This window comes from Centroberyx affinis, unplaced genomic scaffold (assembly GCF_046629955.1).
Source record: "Centroberyx affinis isolate AG114_WGS23_722 - 3 ecotype Tasmania unplaced genomic scaffold, CSIRO-AGI_Caff_v1 ptg000567l_1, whole genome shotgun sequence".
In the NCBI taxonomy this organism is placed as follows: Eukaryota; Metazoa; Chordata; class Actinopteri; order Beryciformes; family Berycidae; genus Centroberyx; species Centroberyx affinis.
Genome location: NW_027279210.1, coordinates 17,817 through 40,556, shown reverse-complemented (window position 1 = coordinate 40,556; position 22,740 = coordinate 17,817). Strand labels below are relative to the sequence as shown.

Genomic DNA, 22,740 nt, shown 5'->3' with positions numbered 1-22,740 from the left:
CTTTTTGTCAAAACTGAGTTAGTCGCATGAACCTATTCTATGAGTGCCTGTTGACATATGTGTGGTGTTATTTTTTTAAAATAATGATTAAGCTCAATATCTCAGAACTATCCTGAAGGCAGATAGAACCTTATAATTCTAAGCTCACGATTTACCTTTATATGCACATACCCATGAATTCTAACAATTTGTCTGGCAAACTGATATTTCACCTGACTCTTTGTCAGGCCAAAATAAATACTCATGTGAACTGTGTATGTTTTTGTGTGTACTGTATGTTTCTATGTTGGAGTGTTGGTTGATTTTTCGTACCCCGCAGTTTAAGACAGGATTGTCGTTTTCCTTAAGCCATGTACCTAGAGAATGTGGGCTAGCATCCATGTTCATGCTTGCATCTGTCAGTCATTTATTGCACGTCTTAGACATTTGACCTGTCTGCCCACTGATATGTCACACAGATGCTGTCTTGCTCTCTCTGGTGTTCATCTGACCACAGACAATTGGGCTTGGCACATGGCGTTGTATGCAGATCAGAGAGTAGAGTCAGTACAAGCTGGCTCCAGTGTGTCAGCAACTGAGAAGTGCAATACTCCAGACTGCAGAGTCAGCCTCTCACAGCAGTCATTTTACCATGATTTAAAGGGTTATTACACTGCCACCAGGGAGAGAACCATCTCTGTACTGTGCGCTTCTTCATCTACTGAGGGGAAGATTTCTGTGATCAATCACTGCATGTCAGTTAGGACTCACATTGACAGCTAGCAAAACCATTAACAAATACGATAAAACAAGAGACAACAGAATGAAATGGGTCTGATCCTTCCTTGTAAGGACAGCAGATGAATAAACTGTGTCTATACGTGTGATGTGGAGTGCACAAGTGTGTTGTTCCTGCTGCAGTTAAAAAAACATTTTTCAACAATCACCATGTAAAGAGAGAATGGAAAACAACCGTTAATTCTAACGATACTCTGCTTATGGAACAGCGATGGGTCAGTCAGACTCTTTCCCTGATGCTTTGTCCAGCCCCATTCAGACACGGTGTACTGTTTCACACTGACTGATTATGGAACTTGAAGCTCGAACCTGAACCACGTGGATTTTCTCTTTAGGCCAACAAGGCATTAACTCCAAGCACATAAATCAGAAAATAATTAGTTGCAATAGGACTTAATGTTGAATAAAGGCCTCTTAAGTTGATTGGGATAGAAACTCCCATCACTTCCCTTCTGCTAGCCCATCACACCTATCCGACTCTTTTAAGAAAGACTGTAAATGTAAGGCATGCAAACTATCATGTAGTGATTGACACATAGCATCTCTCGTATATTTAGTTAGAATGCTTTGTACTGCAGCACAAGGTCTGTGCTGTTTGGAGCTGCCAGCCAGGACCCACAGATTCAGAGCTTAGCATGTCTAAAAGTGAGCGTCAGGCCAGTCTGCTGCCTTTAGCCCACTTGGCAGCCTGGTGGCTGTCACTCATCTGTCTCTGAGCCAGTGTGAGCACATCACCGATCTGGACCAGGATTAGAGGACCTAATACTAACAGCTGTGCTGGGATTAGCCATGTCAGTATTTACAGTTATTTTGTCAACCAGCGCACCACACACTTTCCTCAAATAATGAACTGCTATATTTGAATTCTTCTTCTTTGTTTTCTTTTAATTGAACCTAAGCTTTAGATTAGCTCTGAAAAGCATTACCGAGCATGCTTTGCCGGCATTCCTTTTTTCCTTTAGGGAGAGATGGATAAAGAGATGCAGGAGGACTTAGTGTGGTTGGGATGGGTGGGATAGATTGTGAAGGCAGTGACAGAAAGATTATGGAGGAGAGTGATGGTTGGGAAAAAGACTAATGCTGAGGTATGTGAATAAACAAGACTGTGAGAAGAGTAGGAAGAAGACATGGGGAACTAGAAAGTCCTCTGTTTCTCCCGGCCTGCTAGAGACACAGAGGGAGAGAGAGAGATAAATAGGGTTAAAAAGAGAAAAAAAGAGGAAGCTTGACAGAGGATGAAGGGAGGGATGATTAACTTGAAACGTGAATGTCTGCCACATAAAGATGTTGATGGATTGTGCAGTTATGTCTTGTGTGTGTGTGTGTGTGTGTGTATGCATGTGCGTGTGTCTGTGTGAGCGCAAGTGTATACGCACAATGGTATGTAATTGTGTTTGTTCTCATTCCTCCCTGTGTGTGTGTGTGTGTGTGTGTGTGTGTGTGCGTGTACCCACACAAGCAAGTGCATGAATATGCGTGTGTGTGTTCACGCAGCGAACAATGTCCTCTCACAGTGGAGACTGATCACCCCATGATGGGCTATCATAGGGAGCTTGGACTGATTTTCCGTGCCTATCTGTCTACGAAACTGTCATACATAAAAAATTGATGCCATTTTCTGAAGTGGCACCACAGTCTTGCGCCTGATTGATAGTCCATTTTAATCTGCTCAGACGCTCTATGCAGAATAGAAGAGCGAGAGAGAGATCCCGGGAAGGTGTGGGGCTCCTTTGTGTGGGAGAGCAGCAGGTCGGTCCCATACAGCCCGCAGGTTCAGACCCCAACTGTGACGGCCACCAACTGCTGCTCTCCTCCAATCCTTGCATACAGTATCTGCGCTGGGTGGCCTTGAGCTTACCAGGGGGTGTGCATGGATGTGATTAACAGAGATTTGGGGTGAATAATCTTGTAAGCTGCTCAGTGGTGCATGGTGGGGTAGGGGGTGGAGGGGAGGGGTCATGGGGGAGATACACCTGGCTCCCCATCCTTACCTGCATGCCTTTAGGGTTGTTGTATGCTACTCTCGCCTAAAGTGGAAGGTGACTCCTGGCCACTAAATGCTTGAATGAATGAAAAAAACCATGAATTTTCAATGTGGGCAACAACTTCCAGCTCAGAGCTACATTGGTTCATCTGGCCTCTCTGCTGCAGGCTCCTCTTCAGGCTGGGCCACCCTGATATCAGCTTGTATGAATCCTGGTGGGGTGGGGGGCGGGGGAGGGGGGAGTCACACTTCCCCTATGTATACCATAACGCATAGCATCGACTCCAAAAGCCTTTAGGTTGCATGAACCTTGCGTGTGCTACACTCACATTTGACCATTTCACCTCATTTACTCATTTACAGATCAAAAGTCAAATCGGTGCAATCAAAGCAACAAAGCATTCCGTGTGTTATCAATTGGTATGGTAGCATCGCATTACCATATTAATTCGTTTTCTTTTGTGCTGAATGCCAGCATTTGGGGGGGGGTGTTAGAGCAATGTCCTCCTTCATAGCTCCAAGCATATATTCAAATGCATGCATACACATCTATATGCTATACAAACATGCGCATATTGCGGGCCATCTGCATGTACCCGTGCAGGGATGGATATAATCATAATGTTGAAGTAAACACAGCTCAGAACCCCCGGCGCCGGTGGCCAGCACTTGATGTGTTTGATCATGCTGGATGGTTTAGAGGCACAGATGATCGCAGGCAATTCCTGCCTCTCCCTGACACCACTTTTCTCCATTAAATCCCATCAGAATCAAGTCAGAGGGGAAATATGATATAGCCCGCTATACCGTGATGAAGTTTCCTTTGCATCATTTCTCTGAGGGCATACAGAGTGAGGTGAATGGGGTTATAAAATGATATGAAAAGGTATAAAAAGCTATACAGTAATTAAACCTTGTTAAGCTTATGAAGGCTTATTAGAAGGAACACATTTAGGGCCATTATTTTGCATGATCAAGTTCCCTCGATTGGTTTTGTGGATGGCTGTGAAACACTGCAGCGTATATAATTTCAGTTAGGGAAGACAAGTGCATGTTTGAAAGCCCTCTCTCCCCGGGTGACCGCTGCTTTAGTGAAACAAGGCGGATAAAAGGCTAGATTCCAATCCCTGACTCATTTTTCAGCTCATGCTGTACATCTCCACAATATTGCTGTGCGGTTCCATGATATCTGTGGTCTTTGAGAAAAAATAATATCATCCTTTCTCTCTCTCTCTCTCTCTCTCTCTTCTCTCTCTCTCTCTCTCTCTCTCTCTCTCTCTCTCTCTCTCTCTCTCTCTCTCTCTCTCTCTCTCTCTCGCTGGCTTCACTTTTTTTCTCTTCACTCCAGACATAGCAACACAGGGTCTTTGTGCTACCCAGCCCACTCACAAGGTTTGTTGAGATTCTCAAATACATGCTCATTCTAGGAGTGAGCATAATTTTAATTACTGAGCACAAATTCAGCATCCTTGAATGCAAAATAATAAACTATAGCAAAATATACAGTACATAATATATGCATTATTCCAGATATACAAGTGCAAGTAGATAAGATGGTCTGGGCAGCAGGGGCAGAAGTACATTTACCCAGGTTCGGCTGAGAGATGGGGGGACGTGATCTAGTGAAGGAATGCTTGGAGACAGGAGTAATTAATTATAGATGTGGAAGTGTGGTCTGTGGGAATGCTGTTACTGTAACTGGAGGGATGGCGAGTGAGGGATGAGGGGATGGAGAGGAGAGGGATGGGGGAGGGGAGAGCCTCCTCCCATACCATCTACAACTTCAATTTTCATTACATGACAAGAGAATGGAGGCTAATTAAACATGACAGTGTTAGGGAGTCATTGTTAACCCTTCATGGTGGCTGCCTGGCGCCTAACTCAAAGGCCAAAGAATGGTTAATGAATGTGTTTTCGCCAACCACAAAGTGTAATTTCATGTGCAAAAATCTCATGTAGAGAGAAGCTGGGACTGTGCCAACATGTTTCAGCAAGCATACACAGAGATCCTGAATCAAAGGGGCACTTTGGTTCTGCGGCCACAATTTGGTACAAATTGGGTTAGCGGGTTAAAAGTAAATGCCATCGCCATTGCTAAGACCAAGCCTATGGCTTCACAATAATGTCTGCTGAGGACATAAGGAGTATTAACATTAGAACCAAAGTTACATCTCAAACTCTTCTCTAAATTTTATGTGTTGCCACAGGCGTACTCACATTTCACAGCGCATCTATTTCCAACCTTCATATTGAAGCTAATTGTACTTGACGCTAATGATGCCAAAAGAGCAGACCAAAGCAATGCTGAGAGGTTTTCAAGCTGCCCACTTTCAATTTTGGAAACTGTCGATTTTGGTTACCACAGACCTTCTGATCTCAGCCTGACTTTGATGTGAAATGTTCTGTTGAGTTTTGAATTTAAAAATTGGACTGGAATTTGGAAATCTTGTTGCTTTATCTCAATAGAAATACTGTATATTTAATAGAAAATAACATACAACTTATGAGTTGCCCATAATAATATTTCAAATTACCACAAATATCCAATATACAGTTTGTCCAAAACCAATGGGATTTTATTCTTCCCCATAAGCATCAGTGGCCTAAAGATCGGGGCTGACATTAATGCCAACAATTGAAAGATTTTCTGTACACGTGGCACTATATTCTCTCTGTGAGAATTGGTCTTGATATGCTGATGTTGTGTCCTGCTGTTGTTGTGAGGGCAGAATTATAATAGGTAATGTATGTCTGTGCTGGGCTCGTAGCCCCAGGGGACACTGTGTAAACGCTCCTCATCTCTGTGCTGATCTTCCTCCTGACTGATTGCTGATGACTTTTTTAGGGCACAGACATGTTAAGTTGTTTATTTATTCAAAAATTCCCCAATGCAAATAGCCCCCTCCACTCTCGTTTCCTCCTTTCCCCCCATTGTGTGTCGGCATATCTGTCTTGCTTTCTGTCTCTGTCGCTTGAACAGGGATGATGTGTTGTGGTCATCAGCAAAGTTTGTGATATAAGAACAGGGCAGCTGTTTTGTTTGTTTGTGTGTGTGTGTGTGTGTGTGTGTGTGTGTGTGTGTGTGTGTGTGTATGGTACATGCGGGTGTGCGTTTTATACATGTGACAGAAATGGGACACCCCTGACTGCTGTTGAGAAAGTGACACACCCCTACAGGCTCTCTTGTTCAAAAAGAATCTTCAGCAAACTCTCAAACCACAATTTAGCAGACCACTGTCATAAGAAATCACATTACTGCTGCAGTGCAGTTTCTGACACTGGATCACTAACTATAAGCCTTTACAATACTATTAGGCTTAACTTGCCATCACAATACCTGACATCAGTGTCAGATACACTATACATAGACCTCAGAATGTACAATGTTGTAACAGTGAAGAAATTAGTAAATTTTTTAGATGGTGTAAAATATTTTCTATAAAGGAAAGCCACCTAATTGCTATTTAAATCTGCTGTGCGGTTATTCTCCTTGAGCTGTGTCTACATGCAGCGCTTCACTTCTTCATTACATTTGTGAAATGGAAATAGAGCCATCTGTTTCATACAACAACTTGCAAGGTGTTTGTTTTTCAGTCTTTTCTCGCCACTCATATAAAGTTCTCTTTCATTTTTGCCTGCAGTGTTGCTATTGTTTATGCTACTAAAATGCTTCTCAGTGTCTTATTTGGGAGGGGTTATAAGCTGTGGGGTTATCTATTACATCTCCTGCCCCTCTAACCTACATGTGTGTGTGCGGGCAGGAGACACAGACAGACAGACAGACAGACAGACAGACAGACAGACAGACAGACAGACAGACAGACAGACAGACAGACAGACAGACATGTAGGTTAGAGGGGCAGGAGACCCAGACAGACGGACACACACACACACACACACACACACACACATAAACACAAACACAAACACACAGAGGCAATCAAACAAGCAAATGACTACAAAATAAGCAAAATGTCTGAGTTAATTGGGTTGTAATTAAGTCAGCTATCACCATCTGTCTGTCACACCTTTTTTTTTTTTTCTCTTTTGTATTATCAGGTGAATGAATGTCTTTTTCAATCATCTGATGCTTTGAACTGGCTCAATTAGTGCCAAATTAATAGGTCAAAATTGATTAGAAAATATTAGCATCTCTCTCATATTTTTTTTTTTTTTTTTTTTTACAGCTGCACATAACAGGATTCATTGGAAAAACTGACTACTTATCTAATTTTGTATTTTGGTTTCATCACACTTTCATCACAATTATTTCATCACAATTATCGGTGATGCCACTTAACTATATTTAAATAGTAAAATTCATAGTGTAGGCCTACTGGTGCATACTGTAGTGATTATCAGTGTCCCTATTTTATATTGTCTTGCTCACCTTTAAATTCTAATTATCACTTCAATATCAGATTCATATAGATTTCCAAATCAAATCCAACACGAAGCTTTCTTACTTTCCTTCCCTGTTTTAGCTGTATGAAGCAATGCTCAGCAACACTGACTTGCGTGCTTGAAGAGAGACAGTACAGGAGATGCATGCAAGCTTAATGGATACTAGAGGCATTAAACATAGCAGAGACGATAATAAATGCATTGTCTGTGTAGACCTGGGGCATGTTTTGAAACATCAACTATTGGCATAGATACAGACTGCTCTAAATCCATGTGGTTGTTGCCAACTGGATTTAATCATCTATTTTGGAATTATTTTGGGGAGCTTGCGAGCTGCGCAAAAAGTATCAAGGTCTTGGGCAGAATCTCAAAGGGGAAAGTTGTGAAATGAAATGAAATTATTTTATGTTACACAGAACTGCTTTAGTTGAAGAGGGTCTCAACAAACCCAGATGCGATTAAACTGGAATATATAAAAATTTACAACCACCACCCATACCCAACCCCCCTCCTTCTCCTGTTAATCATATAATGAGTCCCTCTATGGTTATTTGTATTCAGATACTTCCACGTTGTCACATATTTTTACCACCCATTGTGCCGTGGAACGAAGCCCATTTACAAATCATTCTGCTTCTGATTTGATAAATGAAAGTGGTGAATGAGTGAGCCCTCTGGATGGCTTGTTTGAATAATTGAGCAATACTCAATCAGACAGCGTTCGGCGGTGGCAGGGGCCCTAGCATCTGAAATAATTACCAGCAGACAACAGACTACACATGGGCGCTGCCTCCACAGGGGCTCCGCAGTTGAGACCAGCGGATCAGAACCCCCCCCCTTCCATATCCCCATCCACCCACACCACCTGCAGAAACAGCCTCCCAATGAGGACAGAAAGGGGGGTGGGGGGTGTGCCACAGCAGTGTGTGGGGGAAGCTCACTGTGTGGGATAGCTGTCACTGCAGAGGTGTAATACATTCCGTTGGGATTCACTTGAACAAATTAGGTCCCCATCACCGACAGCATTTAATAGGACACGGATCCTTGTATTTCCAAGAGACTTTATTAGTTGAGCTATTCAATACCCGTGTATTTACAGATGCTTTCCCACAGTGTGCATTATTGTGCATAATTCAGACACAGCTCACTAGGTGTCACAGTTGCTGGACACGGACTTTAGTGTTTTGTTTAGAGAGCATTGCTTTGGAATTTACTCAATCAAATTAGGTCCTTGTCACCAATAGCATTAATAGGACACAGCACCTGTTTTGTCCACTTTACCATTCCAGCACTCCTCTGTAATTGTGTTTTAACTTTATTTCTTGAGTTATCCAGTACCCATATTTTCCCCATAGTATGCATTGGTGAGATTCATAGTCTCTGGAGACAAGCTTTGCTGTTTTAGAGGTATCTTTGATGTGACAAAGCAGGAACAAGGTGGCTGTGTCACTGGGAGGGTGGAACATCGCCTTCATGGGAACGGTATGGCTCACCAAGTGTGCAGCACCATGTGACAGCCAGCCAGGCATATGTCTATCCCAGTGTTGTCTCTGTGACTGAGACTCATTTACTCCACCACAGAGCGGATGTGATTGACAGCTGGGCCGTGGGGCCTTTGGCTCCTTCCTGATTTCCTTTTTCACTGGAGGCGTCCTCTGGGAGTTAGAATTCATCCTACAGTATATCAGCAGGACTGCTAAGGGTTGTAATAAGGATAAAAAGTATGCAGAATAACAAGCCGGGTTATTTTAGTCTATGTCACTCAGAGTTTTACAAACTATTGTTTACTTTCAATTATCCCCCATGCATTTGCCTTGCATTAAACATTAGCTGGGAAATCAGTCAGAACATTGACAAACATATTTTAATTGTATTAGCTGGTATACAGCAACAGTGTAATTGAAACGAGCAAAGGGGCTTAGATATTAACATTACTATTATTTCCCCCTTTTAAAATGAGAATTATCTATTTATCTAATTATCTACACATGGGATTTCTAATAAGGCTCCCCTCTCTTTTGCATTAATCAACCATTAATTAAACCCTAAATAAAAATGACACTTGGAAACCCAGTTTTATTCGCACACAGGCTATTCTTTATTTTTATCTTTATTTTCACAGTTGATTATTATTCAAAATAGACCTCCAGTAGACATCTCACAAAAACAAAAATGTCATAAGCTTTTAAGGTAAAAGGCTTCATTTCATCTTAAGATCTAAGTCATTATCTCCATTTTTTTAAAGACATTTCCAGTGATGCCTCAGAAAGTGACTGTCAGTACAGTCATCCCTGTTGCGTCTTGATACAGTAACTTTGAGTTGATATTTGGGACGCCATCTGTGACAGAAGGAGCAAGTTCTGAAGCAGCCGGCTGTCTGTCAAGTTGTTTTTCAACTTGCAGACTAGACACTGCTAGCTAACTAGGTTATCTCAGACTTATCCCTCCCTGGTGAAGCTCCACACAATTTTTTTTTTTCTTTTAAGAATAAATCTAATAAGAATTTGTTTAATGGAGAAAGTGTGGCGCCTATCCATTTTGTATTGATATTTTATGTTGCCATTTTTTTCTTATCTTGCTTTTTTGACATTTGCAACTAACAGTGGTTTTCCAGTATGCAAAATCTTACAATCCATATGAAAAAGCATTAAACACAAAATTATGGTTGCTTTTCATTTCAAAATAAAAGGGTGATGCCTGTGAAGTATTCAGAGTCCTGGGACCATTTTTACATTTTTTTAATTAAACCAGGTTAGTCCGTTGTATTTAGGACCCATTCATTCAAATCTCTTATCTCCATCAGCGTGAGGCGGGAGCGCTGCCAAGATTGAACAAGAAGTGAACTAGGAGAAGAAAAGTAAGCTAGAAGTCAGGCTTAGACAGCATTTTAATACTTAGTTTATTCTATATAAACTGTGAGAATCAAAATTGTATGTCAGAGGGTACAAAGGCTCATTTAGTAAGAAAATTTTGGGGTGGGGTGACTGTGCATGTCTCAAGTTTGGGATTGATTGAACAGCATGCATTAACTACAATTTCTTGAAAATACCAAATCTTAGTTTCAGTTGTACACTTTCCAAGTAATAGAGGTTTCAAAGAACATATGGCAATGTGATCACTGAACTGTTTAATTTTAAACAAATGCATATCTCCACAGATGGTGTGCGTAACATTCGTAACTGCAATTTAATATGTTTTTACAGAAAAACAAAAGTGTATAGTGATATGCATGAATATTTGATCCATAATACTTGCACTTCAATAACACTTCATTGTTCCAGAGAAGAGTTTAACCACTTACTGCATGTTTTGGTCATGAAAGGTTTTCAACCAATGGCAACAATATTTGTGCCAATAGATTACTTCAATAAACACAAATTAGAAAGAGTCCATTTAAATTACGATTTAACTAATGATCAAGACAGATCATGCACCTATCACACTGCCATACAATGGTTTCCTAGCACACTGGCCATTGTTGAACAGAGCATATAATGCAACATGCCCCTAGATCTCACACTTTTGGCCTTCCAGAAAGACAACCTTGATGGAGAAAAAAACATTTGACATTATTGGATTCTGATAAAGATAAACAATCATCAAAATGATCTATCTCAAGCCGTTCTGGAGAGTAGTTCACAGTGGCTGACAGCTTCATAAAAACAGGAGGGAGACATTCAATATATGTGAACATTTAAATGGTCAAATAAATCCGGTGTTATATCCTTGCATATTTTCAAATCCGATTGACTCGGTATCACAAACATAATAGGACATCAATAAACTCCAAACAAACATCTGAGAAACATCACTGGCATACATTGCCCAAACATCCTGAGCAACAAATACAAGCACAAATGCACAAAGTGGGTCTGGATTGGAAAAACAATAAGGAAAACAACACCTCCAGGCATTCCCTCACTTAGACCGTACAAGGAAAGTGCATACTGGAAGATCAAGAATTGGCTGGAGAAGAGCCCAAATGAAAGAATCAAAAACACCATAGTAAGAGATGTACAAATTTGCACAACACTGAGTCCACTGGAGGATTTTTTTTTTCTCCCCCAAGAGTAAAATGGTTGAAATCAAGTAAGCAAAAGAGATAAATCCAAGCAAGTCAAGACACTTGTGTACATAAACACATACACTTAAAGCATTGTATATCTTGTACTGTGTGTATCTGACTCTAAGGCCATTGCTGTTCAACCCTCCTGTCTTTCCCCTCTCCAAGCTTCTGTTCCCACAACTTGAACTTTTCCTCTGCTAGGAAATTCTCTGAGGTCCTTTTTGCAATCACTTCCAACATTACTGCAGCACTTCTGTTCAATAGTGAGGAGTTTTTTAGTTTTTTTATTTACAGGAGTTTGATTGAGTATTCTTGACACCGTTGCTCCTTTTAACACATAAAATCAAGTACAATCAACCCTGCCATGGATAAGTTAAATATAACTTTTGGCCGCAACGAGAGAATGCAGAAAAGCTGCACATAAATGGAATACTAATAAACTACAACACAAACTGTCAATACAATTTACACAAACAACAATATAATGAGGGACTAAATATTCAAGTATTAGAAAGTGGTAAAGAATGCAATAGCGGCGTATTTATCTGGCTTTATTTCAAAGAGCTTTCAGAACTCGAGGGTCCTTTTTAATATTATAGACTCAGTTATCAGCCCCTCTTCTAGCCATTGCATTGAAGCCTCTCAAGACAAGTGTGAAGAATTTTTAGTGTACTAAAAAAGTTGAGGATATGAGACTCACAGAGTAGCAGATCTCTCTCTCTCCCTTTCACAGGGACTTTCCTTGGTCACTGTTGATAATTCTGCTGTTTTGAAGCCGTTTCACCCCTGGTCCTAGACGAGACCCTCCACCTGTACCATAGAGGCATTTGACTCAGTCTGAGAATTTGATCTCTAATCAATAGCGCTCTGGCCACTGGTACTTTCTCTTCCAGTTTTAAGCATGTAGTGGTTCAAACTGTTCTCAAGAAACCTAGTCTTGACCCTTTGTCTTCAGCAGGCCCGGACTGACGTTTTTATCCAGGGTTAACGTTTTCTCAACCCAACAGATGTATTTTATGAGTCAAAATAATTCTGGTTTTAGTGCACTTCACAGCACAATGACCAATGTCCTTCTTTCAGTGGCAGATGCCCAGAAAATATTTCAATTATTTTAGAGCTCAGCATGGCCGGTAGATCATACCATTTAATTAGTTTGCCTGAAAAACTAAGTTGGTGTCTTGGACATAGTTCTCCTTTGCGTTTACAGTGAAATGTTTTCAGTCATCATATGCAGCTCATCTTCATCGTCAGCAAAGATTAAATGCAGGGACATGCAGTATTATCCACAAAAATAACATCCATTTTCACTATTAGGCGAACAACACACAGTTCCATCTGTCCATAAAACCTATTGATACTGATAGTCTAGCCACTCTCTTAAATTACCTTGCAAATATAAAGTTCTGAATGTCATAGAGTTTTCTTCAAGTCATTGAAACCAAATCAGAGATAGTGCTTCTTGGACTACCAACCCAACTCCATTAGGTTGATTCACCACAAATTACATTTAAGAGTAATGCTAATTTGAGCTTTGATGCACAGGTTAAGATAGTTGTGCAATCTTATTTCTTTCATTTGAGAAAAACTTCCAAAATCATTATGCTTTTATTCTTCGTGATCTGAAAAACAATCCCTGTTTTTCACTCTTCTCATTTAGACTGCAACTACTGAAATCCCTTTTTCTCCTCATGTTCCCAGCTTGTACAAAATGCAGCAGCTTGGTATACTTAAGAAAGACAAGTTCATATCACTCTTTTACATTTTTAGTATCTTCACATTTATTACCTATTAGTTACCTCCGCCAAGGAGGTTATGTTTTCGGTGCCGTTTGTTTGTCTGTTTGTTTGTCTGTCTGTTTGTTTGTCTGTTAGCAGGATTACAGAAAAACTACAGGCCCGATTTTCATGAAACTTTGTGGGAGGGTGTAGCATGGGCCAAGGAAGAACCCATTAAATTTTGGAGCGGATCCGGATCTGACTCACGAACAAGCAATAATAGCACAAACCTTGGCGGAGGTCTGCGCTCTCCGAGTGCCCTTCTAGTTTTAATATTGATTTAAGATTTTACTGTTATCAATTAAACATGGATGGGTCTGGCACCAAGGTACAGACCAATCACAGACCAATTAGCCCCATGCAAGCACAGTCCACAGCCTGAGGTCGTTGAGCCAGGCACTAATGGCTGTGCCACAGTAAATTGAAAACAAAAGGTGATTGGGCCATTGCCATCAGGCTTCCTAGACTTTAGAATGAGCTTACTGAGAATATTAGACTGGCTAAAGTATCATCTTTTAAATCTTTCCGTAAATCTTTCCTTTCTTATACCTGCTACCAGCTGCTAGTCAAGTCAAGTTTATTTATAATTGCCCTTTATCACAAGCATGTCTCAAAGGGCTTTACATACCTTATCATACACATGTCATATATCATACTACATTATATACCATAATACATACACATCAGACACACTCACGCCTACAGTATGTGCAATTTCGAGTCTCCAATTCACTTAACCTGCATGTCTTTGGAGGTACAATACCTCTGTATCCTGAGGTAGCCTCAGAAACCTAATATAGTTGGGTCCAGTCTATCTCACCATTGAGATAGACTGTGATTTTCTCTGATGTAGAAGAGGTGGTAGAAGCCACAGGTCAGCCTACCAATACTGCTCCATCTTACAGCAAGCTCTCTTTCAGAATGTAGCCGCTGAACCAAAATTAAACTCAATCAGCTGAAGGAAGAGCCATCGTTACATTTAAAGTAACCACCCCACCACTGCTCCCTCCCCCTTTTTGTCCCTCAGTGTTACGTGACGACTTCCGACAGAACCCGCAGGACGTGGTGGTTGCGGTTGGAGAGCCTGCCAGCCTCGAGTGTCAGGCTCCACGCGGGCATCCTGAGCCCACCACCTACTGGAGGAAGGACAAGGCCCGTCTGGACCTCAAAGACGACAGGATCACGGTGGGTTATTCCCCAGGATGCACTCTTCTGCCTTTACTTGCACCTGATATCCAATGTGAAATAGCTGCAATTGGAACAGTTTGAATAAGCTCATATATATCTGCAATCACACATTTTCTTTGTCAGGTTCGGGGAGGGAAGCTGACCATTTCAAACACCAGGAAGAGTGATGCAGGGATGTATGTGTGTGTTGCGGCCAACATGGTGGGGGAGAGAGAAAGTGAGACCGCTCAGCTCTCTGTGTTTGGTAAGGAGCCTGGTGTACGTTCTTATTCTAGTTCAAAAAACAATTTAACACCACTTTTTTTCCTCAGATAATTACTGCTCACAAGCACAGAATTACCAGTGCGCCTGAAGTATACTTAGTATCCGTGTTATGTGTGCTGCCCACATCCAGAGAGGCCGGTGTTTGTGCAGCGGCCCGTGAACCAGGTGGTCCTCATTGAGGAGAGCGTAGAGTTCAGATGTCAGGTCCATGGTGACCCGCCGCCAACACTGCGCTGGAAAAAAGAGGACGTGGATGTGCCCCGCGGCAGGTGAGGAATGAGTGTGTGTGTGTGTGTGTGTGTGTGTGTGTGTGTGTGCATAGCTAATATTGTAAAAGTGGTAATGGATGGATACTGAAGCAGGGCTAATGAGTCCCTGTCTACAACAGACAAGCATCCAGCATGTTGCTTCATAAAGATTCCGGTCAGTGTGGCAAACATTATTTCTCAACCACAGAGAATCTGATTCCTAAATCCCAGCTAAGTGAAATGTGCTGTTTGGACTGTTCTGCTACCAAGAGATGAAAGCATTTTTTGTTGGTAAGGTGGTGTTGTTGGTAACACCGTACTTTATGTGTGTATGTTGTGCATAAGACATTCAAATGTACCCACATTATAGGCACGTTTTAAGTGTATTATAATAATATCAGAAAACTTCATATTCATTCTAATTCATTGTGAGCCTGACATGATTGTGTTATGAGGTTGCTACAATATACAGTATATAGCTATGGCTTGGGCCTTTATACTTCCTTCACTTATACATCATTATGCATCATCATTATGCAATATAGCCATGAGTCAAAACATTCTTGTCATTGATCATTTCTTTGCTGGATTTTAAGCAGGCCTTGCCTGAATGACATCTCATACTATGTGACAATCAGGGATGTAGTGGAGGGTAAACCCACATCAACTCATTTTACTCACCCTTTTTAAATGCTGTCACAAGTATCAAGAGCAACAATTCAGATCCACCAAACAAAATTGCACTTTACAAATTTAAATCCCAAGACCCAATCAAAAACTTGGCTCTTGTTGAGTACTTGTTGAGTAAATCTATGTTGGTCTCAGACATTTGTACACAACTGTAAAACAAAAATATAGAAAATCAGTGGCTGTATTTATGTGCACAGATATTTTTGTTATTAATACAGTTGCTGGTTTTGGGTCAATGCATGTAAATGTTATAACTCAGTTAGAATAACCTGGATATGCCCACACTCCAATCATGAGAAACCCAGTTAAAATGCCTGGCTTACACCCAGATTAAACGGGTTACTGTGGCATATAAATGTATTACTCTTTTCACTTTTGGTTTTTGCCATCTGTGCAAACGCGGACTTGCACAGGGTCATGGGTACATTTTGATATTAAGAAAAACATGGTGGCGATCAGTACTTGCTACTACTATTACTGTTAAAGTCATTATTTATTCCACCTGTATTAGAGTCGATTAGTCGGTCGCAGCCACATCTTTTCACACAGGCACCAATGGGACACCACAGCCACCTGTGGTGTCCCATTGGTGCCTTTGTGAAAAGGAATGTTCTATTAATTGGTTTATTAATAAAACTATTCTTCTGCCTTTTGATTTATGGAAATTCTGCAATGATAAGACTAATTTGAGTTTATGTTTTTGGATGTGTATTCATTTATGTCATCAGAAGTGCATCAGATACTCTCTAGACATTTGATTGAATGACACACACACACACATACTGTATATTTGTAAAGAGGTTAAATTTGGGTAAATATAAAGCCTGTTAGTCAACCTAGTTAGTCAGCCCTGTTAAATTAGGTTATCCAGAAATCACAGCTGGGAGAATGTTTTACCAACACCTGTTACAGATGATCACTCTGGGTAATTACCACCAACTGTAAAGAAACAATGTGGTGCCTTTTTTCGGAGGTGTCACGGTGATGGAGTGAGGTAGAATATAATACCTGCGTGTCTCTCCGTCTAGCTGCCTGTCTCTCTACCTGCGTTTTTTGCCCTCTCCCTCAGTACCCCTTGACTCCAGAAACATGTCCTACTTTCAGAACTGCCTCGCCTCACTTCCCTCCTTCCCTTTCTTTCATTCTTTTCCTGAACCCGTCAGCCTCCTGGGAAGTCTGTATCTGGGTCAGAGATGTGCCGTTACTGGAGTCCTCACCAGACTCCGGACGGACCCCACAAAGCCCCATCGATATTCTCCCCACACCTTTTGCAACATCCATTTCATTTGTGTCTTTTTCTCACCCACTTGTGCCATTTCTCTGCCTAGCTAGTCTCCCATCTCTAAATCGGTATGGCTGGCTAGACAATTTCACAGGAACCCTGCGTCTCTCACACCAAAAGACACCCCAGAGAGGGAGAGCCCAACTCCTCGCTGCTCTACCCGTTCAGTCTGCAGCCCCTCTGAGGCTCTTAGCTCCACTCTGGTCGCTGAGATGCTTCTTTCACTCCTATTGCACCACTGCTGTCTTACAGTATGCTGCACTGGTGGATACACACTGATGCGTGGTACATCTCTATGAATTAGTCATTTCTTACTGCTCAGCTCATTCATCAAATTCAGTTTGTCAGATTCAGCCACTCCCTTACTCTCAGACTGTTTGTCTGTCTTCCTCTCTCACTGTCTCTCTCTTTCTCATTCGCTTGCTCTCTCTTTGACTCTCTCCCTCACACACACACACACACACACACACACACACACACACACACACACATGCACTTACACAGGCACACACACATATTGCATACTGCACAACCCACACCACAGTGGGTGGTTTGCCTTTATAAATATTGAAATAGTGGAACAGTCAGGGTTCCAGCTGAAAGCACCTTTCATTTTGCCATGCCTTCATTTCAGCATAATTGCTCCCCTTTTTCTGCCTCTGTAGCAAAGTGTGTGCAGCAGGGAGTCTTAATTGCTTCAGAAATTCTGTCTTTATTCTATCAAAAAAGACACAACCTTTATGAAAGCTTCCCTCTAAGACATCACACGCGTTTACTCAGCCTCCCTTCAATTTCAGTTTCTGTTATATATACATACTATATTAAAAACATGTATTTTTAAATATACATAATCATAATCAATCTTCCAGTTTAAAGTGGTTGCAAACACTTAAACATTTGTTGAGATGTGAATACTAGGCATTACCGCCACATATAAGTGCATATTTTGAACTGCTGCTGTTGTAGGCACTAAATTGACAATTCTCTTTTTTTCAAAGTAGGTGAATGTCATTGAATGTTTTATAGGGTCTTACTTTACCGCCCCCCTCCCTCTCCGCCGCTGCTCTCTACGCCCATTTCATTGTATTTTTCAAACTAGTGATGTAGGCGGAGAGAGACTGAAACTGGGGGTACCATCACCCTTTACTAAAATCAACCTTAGATGTCAGTTGACTTATAATTAATGCTGACTACAGTGAGCTTGACTCCAGTGTTCCTCTCTGCTGCCAGGTATGACATCAGATATGAAAAAGAGGATTTCCTGCTTAAGATAAAGAAAGCATCAGCCAGCGACCAGGGAACCTTCACCTGCCTGGCAGAGAACCGTGTGGGCAAAGTGGAAGCCTCTGCCTACCTGACTATCAGAGGTGGGTAACTGGTTATGGACTAGCTGGTACAAAAGCTCAAGACCCATCCCTGAGCTATTTTTTTTTTTTTTACTGCCAAAGCAGGCCCCCAGGACAATCAGTCCTCTATTACCCACTTTGTGAGTGTTATTGCCCCCCTGCTGCAAGCCTGGAGCTGGGCTCAGCTCTTCTTTCATATAGGGGCCCAATGTGGTTGATTGCTCCAGATCTCCAGCTAGGCTCCAGATATGAACAACCTAACCAAAGCCTAAGTGCAATGTTATGACCTCTCCTGGGGATTTCATTCTTCATCCAGCCCACTCACTCCATATCTGAACCAGAACTCTCTCTCCTGGGGCGTGGGAGAGAGCTGTCTTATCGAAAGAGGGATGGAAAAAATAGGGAAACGATTTCATAGTAAAGGTTAATAATGTAAAAAAAAAAATGTTAGGCATTTGGCAGGTGAGATTCCCCTCTGTCATCTGTTCTGTAACATTTCTTATATCACTGGAGTGTGTCAAAAACATTATTGTTCTTACACCTTTGGATAAGTTAGTAACACATCAGCAACACATTCATAACACCTGAAGAAGAGTTACATGACATATTCATGAATGCTGATTCATACTTTATTGTATACCTTGGTGTATACAAATATTATTTTTATTGTCATATTATTATTTGTATTATTTTTGTCATTCATGAATTGTGATATACCATTTTTCAGTCATGAAACTTTGTTCCAATTAAAATTTCTAAATAAATGCCATCCAGGGAATTGGCATTATTTCCAAAAAAATAGCCACTACTAAAATTACCAACGAAAACTAAAATATGCTTTTCAGACATTGTGCAGCAGTTATGTTATTATATGCATCACTATTGTATCTACTAAGTGCTTCTTCTCTGGACTTGCACTTGTCTTGTCTTGCTTCATCTAACCAATTACAGTTTACTGAGAGAACTTGATATCCAAACAGATCAAAATGTGTGAATGTGTTATTAATTGTTACGTATAAGTAAAGTGTTACAGATAAGTCTATTGGCACTGGTTACCTCCTCCCCTGTTGTTGCCAAGGTGATGCCCTCTCCTTGAGGCCCATGCCATCACCTGTTTTGGCGACTGAGCCCCACTCTCCTCTCCCCTAAGCTCATTGACAGAAACCCAACACCACCTCATTCATTTCTGATTTTCATTTCTATTTTTCTGTCCCTCTGTTCTACTCCTCTGCTTTCCTCCTCTGTGTTGTGTCTTAATCTCACCCACACCATTGTTCTGTCACCAGCTCGCCCTGTCGGTAAGTAAGAGCTGATCCCATTCTGCATGCTCTCTCTCTGTTTTTGATCACACACACGCACGCATGTGTGTGCACACACACATTACTGCTGTAGCATTCCACATACACATTCATCGAGCTTATGTTGAACATGCGCATCCATCTACATCCTTAGTATCAACCCCTGCCCTTCTTGGCAGTCTTGTGTTGCAACAGGTGGATGGATGTAGCAGCTCACTTCCTTCAACATGGGGGTCCAGATGTGGTTGATATGCCTTACCGTAGTTCAAAGACCTGGATAGAGAATGTGTGTTAAGGCACCCTGCTAATTAGTTGATATCATTCATTCAGATGTGTTGGCACCTGGATGAATGGCTTGTGTGGTTGGCTTAGTCAAGTAATGGGTCTTAAAAGAATAGAATAGACCTGATGCATGAACCGTTCGCTTGTAGCTGTAAGTTCAGCTGAGCTATTTCTATTTCACAGTAGTTAGTCTTGTAATACACACCTACAGAACTCTGTGCACATATGTTGCTACTGTGTTGTGGTTTCATTTGACCTTTGACCTCAGAGGCGCCCCAGTTTGTGGTGCGACCCCGAGACCAGATTGTGGCTCAGGGACGGACAGCTACCTTTCCCTGTGAGACCAAGGGCAAACCTCAGCCTACTGTCTTCTGGCAGCGAGAGGGCAGCCAGGTAAGGACATTAGTCTGTTTATTATGTGCGTGTCTGTCTGCATGTGTGCGTGACGGGAGAGTTATTTCTCTTTTGTGGTTGTCTTGTTATACGGACATAACTTCAGCAGGACCAGCCAAAGTAACCTTCCTTTCACGGATGTAATTGAATTATGAAGGATGGCCAAGGATCTGTCTAAATGGATCGAGCCAGGGAGCAACAGAGCATGGTTCTGTGCCACGTACAGATAATGAAGTGGTCATCAATCATCAATCTACACGGCTGTGACCAGCCAATTCACTTCACAAGAAACAATGTTCATGTGCTGCATTAGAGTCATTAGACATAATGGGAGCGGGCTAATGTCCTTCGCTGCCCATCAGCTTGTCTGCTTGGGGTGGGGAAACAGACAGTGGTGATGCCTCAATTTCATGACCCCAACAGCAGGTTATCACAATAAGCTTCTCACTCTGGGTGTAAATTGCTATTCAGCCCTACTAGGCAAGACATTGACCTCCCACTTTGCCAACCGAATTGCACATAAATGTTGGAATATGTAGTTAAATTAAATGGGCTGGGTTTTTTTTATTCAGGCCTTTCTAGTTAAAAGTATTTGGTTTTGTTGATTGACACAACAATATATGTAATTTACTTAACTCCATAAATTACACATCAAGTTTGAACCACCAGGGATCCTTGTATATTTGGCATACATACTGTATATGACATGTAACATATATAATTTAGGTTATGGTATTTTAATGCAGTGAAAATCAATACATTTTTCCATGTTTGTGCAGTGTGCCAGCAAAAGCTTACCTGATACATGTTTATTACGGAAGTGAAAAGTGAAAGAACAGTGAAATGATAGAAAAACAGAATGCTTTGCTAATAGTGCTGCTTTCACAGCTGTTGGTAACTTCATCTCTGAAAAGAGCTGAGAAACCAAGGAAGTTTTTAGTTTGCCAGTTAATTATTTTACGTTGGTGTCAAGACTAAAAAGCACGCAGCAGATGTGCACACATGACAAAGTGGGCCATCAGATGGAGCGGGGGAGGGCAATTCTGCAGAATGGAGAACAAAAACATCTATTTTCTAAATTGATGGAGTCTGTTTTGAATGTAAATACTTTTGCCCTTGATGACCTCATACTGTTTTTAGGTGATGAGGAGGCAGAGACTTTTTACTTTTTTTTTTAGGCTTTCAGGCGCTTCATGTAGCTGTTGTGGTTTGACTGGGAATGGGTGAATACTTAAGTGTGTGATATGATTTTGCCTTTACATTAGGCATTTTGAATTGGCAATTTGCTCCCAAAAAAAAAAATATATGTGTTTGAGAATAAGCATAAACATTGCCTTGGGTCCCAATTTTCTCTTTAGAATGTTTAAAAATAACTTGTGTGAAAAAAATTACTTTATTTTCTAAAAGTTACAATGCTTTTATTAAACATATTTGTATCATAAGTTAGTACATTCAAGAGACTCCAACCCGTAGCTTGAGCTGCCACACCAGTAGGCCATTCCATATCATTTACTTTTCTTCACACGTTTCTGTCTGCAGGATCTTCTGTTCCCCAACCAGCCAACCCAGGGCGAAAGCCGTGTGTCTGTGTCTGTGAACGGAGAGCTGACCATCGCGTCTGTGCAGCGCTCTGATGCAGGATACTACACCTGCCAGGCCCTCACTGTAGCAGGCAGCATCATGGCCAAGGCCCAGCTTGAGGTAGCAGACGGTGAGGCTGGACGCACACAAATACACACACACATACACACACACAGATAGAAAATGCTCTTCTATACAGTATACTAGTGGTGGGCAACCTTCTTGAACCTTCTTGAGGCATGAGATCTACTGTTCACTTGACTCCCGGAGGTGATCTACCAACACCAAAGTGTAATTATGTTTAAACACTTTTTACTTACATTGTGCCGTTACGCTCTTGTAGGTACATTATGCGTTAGGGAGATTTTAATAATACTTGCACAGTATGACTATGTACTTGCAACACTTATATATGGCTGAGTGCACATGAACATTCACTGGAATGAGCCCATCATAAAGAAAACTATCATTTTTTTTTTTTTTTTTTACTAAATTATTTTATCAGTTTGAAGGATTGCTACTAATAACTGGTAGATCGCAAAAAAACTACAATTGCTCAGTACACTACCCTGATTCACATCTGATTATACAATACACCCAGAGACAAGTGGTATTTTCATATGTTAATTAATCATATTCAATTGCTATGGGCAAAATATACTTTGTCACAAGATAGATCTCATGAAAGAATATTTGTACTGTAGAAAATAATCGTGTTTCCAAAATAAATTGCCCCATTTGCTTAGTGATTAAAAATAAATAGTTGCAGGATGGCTGAATAGGCCTCATCAAGAGATCATAACATAACATCAAGGAACGTGTAGTCCTGCGATCAATTCAACATTACACAGGATCTGATCTAACTGCAACTTGAATGCTCAGTAGAAAGAGATTTAAAAGGGCAGATGGCACAGAATGTCCAGTTTGAGGCTCTTAACAGCCGAACCATGTATGAAGTTATAATTTATGTCAAGATATCACTCTGTTTTTAGGCTTGGGAAGTAGCAAAACAAGGACATTCTGCATTAACATACATTTAACTATATACTTAGCTTCCTGAAGTCAACCATTTTCAGTTTTGGCTGTGATCTTCTAACTTTCTAACGACACATGATCAATGTTCTTCTCACTGCTTAGATTTTTCCCATACTTTGAAAATACC

The 22,740-nt window shown here is 41.1% G+C and overlaps 1 protein-coding gene across 1 annotated transcript in view; it reads left to right on the top strand.

The window, feature by feature from the left end:
* The window catches only part of LOC139643168 (roundabout homolog 2-like), a gene marked incomplete at its 3' end in the record, with an annotated part of 74,747 nt that overhangs the window by 34,843 nt on the left and 17,164 nt on the right, over positions 1 to 22,740 (top strand). The window contains exons 3-9 of the mRNA XM_071518340.1: positions 14,034 to 14,191; positions 14,318 to 14,438; positions 14,589 to 14,727; positions 17,909 to 18,045; positions 19,311 to 19,322; positions 19,873 to 19,997; positions 21,537 to 21,708. Of these exons, the coding sequence (XP_071374441.1) occupies positions 14,034 to 14,191; positions 14,318 to 14,438; positions 14,589 to 14,727; positions 17,909 to 18,045; positions 19,311 to 19,322; positions 19,873 to 19,997; positions 21,537 to 21,708 (864 nt within the window). The remainder of the gene's footprint in view (positions 1 to 14,033; positions 14,192 to 14,317; positions 14,439 to 14,588; positions 14,728 to 17,908; positions 18,046 to 19,310; positions 19,323 to 19,872; positions 19,998 to 21,536; positions 21,709 to 22,740) is intronic.